The 7,571-nt window shown below is 33.0% G+C and overlaps 2 protein-coding genes across 2 annotated transcripts; one reads left to right on the top strand and one right to left on the bottom strand.

Moving 5' to 3' along the window:
- Nucleotides 1-2,748: 2,748 nt before the first annotated feature.
- LOC108561429 (gustatory and odorant receptor 24) lies at nucleotides 2,749-4,548 on the bottom strand. The gene is made up of 7 exons (XM_017919362.1): nucleotides 3,990-4,548; nucleotides 3,838-3,935; nucleotides 3,654-3,783; nucleotides 3,342-3,604; nucleotides 3,215-3,286; nucleotides 3,069-3,158; nucleotides 2,749-2,929 (listed from the first exon to the last, which is right to left on the bottom strand). The coding sequence occupies exons 1-7, from the start codon at nucleotides 4,546-4,548 to the stop codon at nucleotides 2,774-2,776; spliced, it is 1,368 nt and encodes a 455-aa protein (XP_017774851.1). The 3' UTR covers nucleotides 2,749-2,773.
- A 1,920-nt stretch (nucleotides 4,549-6,468) lies between these two features.
- On the top strand, nucleotides 6,469-7,002 carry LOC108561428. Its single transcript, XM_017919361.1, has one exon. The coding sequence runs from the start codon at nucleotides 6,502-6,504 to the stop codon at nucleotides 7,000-7,002; it is 501 nt and encodes a 166-aa protein (XP_017774850.1). The 5' UTR covers nucleotides 6,469-6,501.
- The last annotated feature ends 569 nt before the right edge of the window (nucleotides 7,003-7,571 follow it).

The raw sequence follows: 7,571 nt of genomic DNA, 5'->3' as shown, positions 1-7,571 counted from the left end.
GTGTAAGCACACACAAGCATGCACACAACCCCAAGGTTACGTCACTTGCAACCCTCGCGCGCCGTCGCCACCGCCCCCGCGCTGCGTCCCACTGAACCGAATATCTGCGAGCCCCAATTCGTCCCTCGCGTTACGTAACCGGGCCAAAGAGGGAACAAATGAAAAACACCGAGAGAAAAAAAAAACGCACAGTACTGTACTTTAAGCGCGCAAAGAAATTGCACTTGTTTCCGTTTTAACGGATGCGGCTTTTCGGGGGTGGCCACGATCGCATCGAATCATTGATTTTCATTGCATACCCAATTTCTGAATCACTCCTTCTCCTCTCCCCTTCTGAATTTATGATTTCATTAAAATTCGCCGCGTTATTTGTTGTTTTCACTCGAATTCGCCCCATTCTTCACAATTCTAAATCAGATTTGTCCACATACGCAGCTGCCTTTCCCAAATCTGACACTGACAACAATCAGCTGTTATTAGCATGTCCTACTATGTTTTTATGTATCCAATAACATTTACAACAAATTATCATAATATGTCTTTCTGCCCTATGTATCCAAGGTGTATTAAGGAATCGATATTTGTGTTAAATAAATAATTGTTATAATTAGTGAACAAATGCAGAAATAATGCAATTTTATTTATATTAAACTAGTTTTACAAGTATTTGTAACATATGTATAAGTAAACACAAATAATGATTGACAGAACAAACCGATGACAGTAAAGCTGACATATTTTAGAGAATGTATTAAAAAAAAAGATTTTAAATGATTTGATCAATTTCTAATTACTCTTTTTTTTGTTATGTTAAATAGTTTTGTAACTAAAAGTAATATAGTTATATTATTTACTATAATATCAATCAATAATAGTAAATTGTGACAAGTCAAATCAAATATTTATAGTTACCTAGACAACCAAAATTTGTTTAATAAATACTAGCAAATGAATGTCTAATAGTGATTAGTAGTTATTTTTTTATCAACATTTAAATTAAAATTTATTTGCATTTTATTGGAAAACTAGGACAAAAAAAACAAAGGTTTTATATTTCTCTTGTGTGTACTTATTTAAATAGTTGTATAATTATTATAATAAATATTGTTATTATTATAAACAAAATACAATTTTTACATTACTGCTTTTTAAGATTCATGAATTGTTTTATTACTATCGTAAAATAATACATTATTTATCGATATTTTATGTTATAAAACAATATTTTTTTTTATTGATACTTCATTTCTGTCCTATAATATTATTGCGTAACGTTACGAGCGAAAACACATCTACAAAACTACGTCAACATTTTATACGTTTTTTTTTTTTGTTATTGATCAACGATGGTTCTGCGTTACGTATTTCTCAATTGTCGTCACTATTACAACCACAATATTTCTAAGTATAGATGGAACATTCCGAATAATAAGAAACAACACAAGTATTTTTAAACAATTTAGTGTATTCGCTGTAACGATTGATTTAATACCCAATGCATATCATCATTTTTAAATAAATAGTTGAAGGAACAGTAAAATATGTGTTTCTAATAGAGAAATAACAAGATGTGTGGTATGAAATAAAAATAAAACTACTATAATAAAACGTTTATTGATATTTTTATAGTACTTTTATTAAGATACTTAATTGGTTTAAAAGCTATATTTTGGTAATCGATTAATATAAAATTTGTAAACACTCTTGATTTTTTTTTCAATGAAATATAACAACAAATATTTCAATATTTGTGTTAATGTGTTAATTAAATGCGTTCATCATGCGTTAACAACATTTTCTACTTTGTTAGTGGTGAATCATCCATGAAACTTTTCAGAATTTATGAAAGGACATAATGAAATAAAGTTATGATAATGTTAAAAGTTTGAGTAAGAAACCTTAAGTTTCTTGAGCAGTGAAATACGGATTAATGGTATTAAAACTTTATAAAATTAAACATTAAAGTAAATCATAAACTAAGTTTATAACAATATTTCAAAAGATAGAAAATGTTTGATTGCTGTAATACGCGTTCAAAGTTGAAAAATTGAAATTAGAACGTTCGAAAAAGCAGTGTTTTCACATTTCATTGATTTACTCGAAAACTATACTAGATAAAATGAATCCAATATATGCACATAAAAGCTGAATGTTTGGGGAATCCTGCAAGTATAGATACATTCCTGTGCTCTTGTTCATATTGCTGTAATACGCGTTCAAATTGAAAAATTGAAATTAGAACGTTCGAAAAAGCAGTGTTTTCACATTTCATTGATTTACTCACTATACTAGATAGAATGAATCCAATATATGCATATGAAAGCTGAATGTTTGGGAAATCCAGCAAGTATAGATACATGCCTGTTCTCTTATCCATATTACTGTAATACGCGTTCATTTTATGAAATGGAGGGGGGGAGGCGTCAAATGATTACATACTTTTGAGGGAGGCGTAGTAACATCAATTTTGGAAACCACTGATTTAGAGTAAGTATTACAAAATAATTTATTGTTAATTGTGTGTATGATGTGCTGCAGTACTTGTAAACAAAAAGGTTAATAAAAATTGAATAAAGCGTAAATTATTAAAATTTATTTCGATTGTACAAACGAAAAATAAATAAAAAATAGGGTAAAGCCATTTCCATGGTGACAAGGACGAAGGAGCCAAAGCACTAATGGATTGATCGATTAGGTTTTTTTTTTTCTTGAAAAGCTAAATTTTGGTTTGCTTTCTGTGCGGACATTTATTTGTTTTCCTTTTAAAATTTTCTTATTTGGGTTTTGGTGTAGTGGATGGTGATAATGATGCTGCTGCGATCGTTGTTGTTGTCGTTGTTGTCGTCATATTGAAGACCGCAATGTCGTCCGGTAAGCTAATTTGGAACTGCAAGAGGACAACTAAGTAGGTGACCATCGTGGCCAACAACTAAAAATAAAACCAACAATTAACCAACGAAAGTCATCGCGATGCGCTAACCGAAAGCGCGGAAGAAGAGAGGAGGACCTTTCGGAATGCCGCTATTTATTTGCGGAATTCCCGAGTTTATGTACAGATGTTTACTTACGGACTTAAATAAGTTCCTATTGACGTCAAAAAAACCGCCCAAACTCATATTGGTCGGATTCATTTCGGTCGCTCTCAGAAACATATTGATCTAAAAATGAGAATGTTGAGTATTCAAAATTCTAATCAAATACTCTCTATTCGTACTTCTTGTTGGGCATCTTCGTTCATCCACGAGAGTTTCACCAATAGCAACTTCTTCTGAAAATTGACCCTTACCTACAATTTTGATTCAATTATTGTCATGATAATAAATGAAACAAAGAAGGCTTACACAATTCGATGCGTAGTGTGCTTCGTCGCAGATAAAATAAAGCAAAGCGATCGAGAAGATTGCAGTCACCGTTAGACCGACATCCTTGATCCCGAATCCGTCTTGCAGAGTTGAGAGTAGACCGTAAATCGTTAGTGTTATTATCAAGAAGAGATACAGACTGAGGAATGTTAGAACGTAGCAAGAACCCAATCCGACGTCGCGTGTAATTTTTGCCAGGAGCATCCAGAGCGATCGGAACTCCGCAACCCTTGCAGAAGGACCTGAAATTGATTGAAGTTAAACTAGTTAACACTATTAGAAATTAAGTACCTATATTTTTAAGCGTCTGCTCAAAGTCTTCGGCTATTATAGTTGCAACTTTACCAATCACATCGCAATGCAAATACCAAAAACCTCCAGTAATGTACGTGATTGTATTTATGTAGCAATACGGAAGAACCTGAATCAAAAGTAAAAATAAGTTTAAAATATGTTAATTGGTGTATGAACGCACTTGCAAGAATCTGAAAAAAACCATGGTTAAATGCGTGACAACCATAATAACGCAAGAGAGGATAGGTAAAGCCAGACTTATAATGAGAGGTTTGTTGCCTGAAAAACGATGCGTCGATTAATTTGTCTTTTTAACAGAAACGATGTGATTACCTGTGAATAGAGGTAATGATTTTTGTTGGATTTTTCTGTAGATCCGTTCGAAAACGGACCAATCGTTGAAGACCCTAACCAATTTGATAGCCTCGTACCAGGAGACGGGTAACATCAGTACCGGCACTAGATATAAGGTGAAGAGGTAACCGATTACCGCCTCCTCGAATCGTCCCTCCGCCGATTTCACGATCTCCACTTTGTCCCATTTGATGTATCCAATGTATCCTACCATTACGAGAAGGACGAACCCGGAGTACACCAGGAGGACGGTCGTAATTTTGAATTTGCCTTTCGAAACGAACGACACAGGAAAGATTCCCATCGCCCTTGCCAAGTATATGATCGGTTTCAGGGTGTCGTACACTATTGTTTCTGAGATCATATGATTGTACATCATCGGATTGTAGTTGCTGTTCGGAGCTGGAGCAACCTTGGTGTAGGATGCTTTCGCCTCGAAACTGACCCCATCGAGGAAGACGGCCTTCTTCGGTTTCGATCCATTCAGATTTAGCCTCTCGCCCAGCACGTTGATACCGACACTATTGTTATTGAACATCGTCCTCTCCTAACACATCCTCGCCGAATGACCAAAAATCGTCCAACTCGTTTCACTTATATTAATTGTGAGCGATTAATGTTTGACCTCAAGTAAAGGCGTCTCGGTGTTTACGTAGCATTAAAATTTTAAAGGGCCACAGCAAGTCGGTCAAGTTTATCGAATTATTAACGAGCTGCGGTCACTCGAAAATCAATGAGCACCGTGAAAATTATCCCTGTAATAACTTTATATGGAAATGATTACAAATCGCAATCGTAATTGATTCAAGATAAACCCTGATGTTGGATTCACAAGAATTTCATTTTAATTATTGATCAATCATGTTCTAGATGTTTATACAAATCATCCAGAATTTTTAATTACAATTGAACCTCGAATTGCTCTGAATAAATTTTGGAAAATGAGCAAAAAAATATATAGAATATTAATTTAATAAACTATTTTAAAATACGAATATACGCTTTGTTGCTGACGTGATCACAAGCCAATCGGGATGAGTATTCGTTTTGCATGCTCGCTTTGTATTGCAATTATGCTCGCAAACCAAGGTTCCACTGTATTTATAACAAAAAATTGACGTAAAATGACAGCTATCATTTCGTGATTTAATTAAGTAAAGTCCCTTAGGTTGAGAACCGCTGATCTAAATTATTGCGTCTTTTCTTGCTGAATTTCAAAAACAGTAATCGTCAATAATCGTTCCTAGTAATCATAAAGAATTATTTTTCTCTATACATCGTCATTACTAGTTTCTAATTATTTGAATCAAATATTTATACGGTGATCAACATTAAAATGACAAATTGCAATTTCTTATTTAAGCATGATTACATTGAATAAATAATCGAAACTAAATATTATATAGACATTTGCAACAGTTGATTTTTTTTATTATTGTAATGTAAAAAACTTATTGCTGCTTCTAAGCTTAACATTCCTGGTTTAACTTTTTCGTAATTGAAGGTCAAACGTCTGATATTGGAATTAACAGATTTGATGAAGCTTTAGGAAAACAGTATCAGTTTGACAAACATTAAGTAACAATATACCATGCCAGACATCACAAAACGACTAATATTTTAAATTAAATCATTTCATGAATTATACATATTTCATATGTATATTTAAAACGTTCGATAATTTATTTTCTTTCTTTTCTCAAGAATTGTTTACATCTCACATCTTTATTTATTTATAAATTACATGTATATGATTTTTTTTTATAACCGTGAAGATCGGTATGGGCGAATGCCAATAATATTTCAGTGTCCTTATTATATATAATTTGGTTACAGGTACATAAGCATTTACCTTTTATATTTGTACCATGTTTCTTATGCGACATCTTTTAATCAATAGCCGAACTGTTTATCAGTTAATAATATAAAATAAACTGTAGCTTATTTTTTTTAGATACTTAGGCAAAAAAGAAACTGATGAATTGCTTGATTTTGTTCCCCCGCGTCAAATATAACGATAACCACTTTACGATGCATAAAATCAAACGTGAAACGTGTGATGGAAAAATGTTTATCAAGGTAAAATTATATTGATACGCTTGTTCAGCGCCAATAGTTGGTAACAAGTATCCACAAAAGTTGAATTTCATGACGTCAACTGTTTGTTATTAATTCGGATTTTTCACAAGTGATTTCGGTCACCAGCTGGCGTCGTGATCGTCAAATGTTATCATTATCCCCATATTGGCGATACTATAACTAGATACTAGATTTCAGGTTGCGCGTTCTACTGTTTCTGTCAAAATATGCGTCTTAGGACTTACGCAGTTCCAAATTTATATATACGAGCTTATACGAGGGTAGTCCCAGAAGTACCCGACGTCACTATTGTGGTCGAAAGTACCAACCTTATAAAGCTTAAGTTAAGCTACATTGTTTAGTATTTGTTTGACAGCCATCAATAGTGTACGATCTTAGTGAATTTGTAAAGATGGAAAAAATTGGTCATCGTTATGCGATACAAGATCTTCATTTGAAAGGTCTCAATACAACCAATATAAAAGCAGAGCTAGATTCTACTCTGGGGGATTCTGCTCCATCGTATTCAACAATAAAGTTTTGGGTGGCAGAGTTTAAACAAGGTCGTACGAACCTCGAAGACGAACATCGCAGTGGTCGAACAATTGGAGTGACTACGCAAGAAATGGTGAAGAAAATCCACAAAATTGTATCGGCGAATCGTCGATTGAAAGTGCGCGAGTTAGCAGGCATGGTAGGCATTTCAAAAAGTGCTGTACATCGCATATTAACTGAAAATTTGGACATGAAAAAGCTAGACGAAGAATGGGTGCCGCGTTTGCTCTCAGTGACAAAAAAACAGCGTCTTGAGGATGACGTCGTACCAGGAGACAAGAAACACACGACGAGCGAGGCCGGAAATAATAGAGCTGAAAGATATCCGGATATTGAAAATATACCGGAAGTGCAGTAAGTCATCTTTAGTTTATTATGTTTTAAAATGTTTGATACAATAGTGAACACTGAAATTTAAAACAGTTGGTAAAAGTACTTTATAATTATATATTAATTACAGTCGTAAATACTAGATCGTATTACAGTTTCTTTATTGATATGCACAATACGCATTCAACACTTTACATATCATAACTATAAAATTTAATGCCCTGTATTATTCAATAATTTACATAACACTTAAAAATAGCGTCAGTGCTAAAAGTGATAATTTACTAATTGCTTGATCAAATAAATATTTTTTTTAAATAACTATATTTCAATTTAAACATATGTCAATTAAACTAAACATTAGTTTAGTTTGACAGTTGATACTTTTAAATAATGATTAATTGAACAAATTCAATGCAATTGCTTGTAATAACTATTATACAGGTTTGTTTTTAGTAGCAGTAACATTTTCTTCGTAATTCCTAATTAAGTTATACATTGCAAATTTTACTAATTAACGGTTTGTTTGCTTTTTGATATTTTCTTAATGTATATTTGGTTGCCTGACAACGTGGTTTATGTCATTTTAAGAAGGTT

The sequence above is a fragment of the Nicrophorus vespilloides genome, unplaced genomic scaffold, assembly GCF_001412225.1.
Source record: "Nicrophorus vespilloides isolate i.1.1-1 unplaced genomic scaffold, Nicve_v1.0, whole genome shotgun sequence".
In the NCBI taxonomy this organism is placed as follows: Eukaryota; Metazoa; Arthropoda; class Insecta; order Coleoptera; family Silphidae; genus Nicrophorus; species Nicrophorus vespilloides.
Note: the sequence above shows the minus strand (reverse complement) of the source record. Positions and strands in the feature narration are given on the sequence as shown.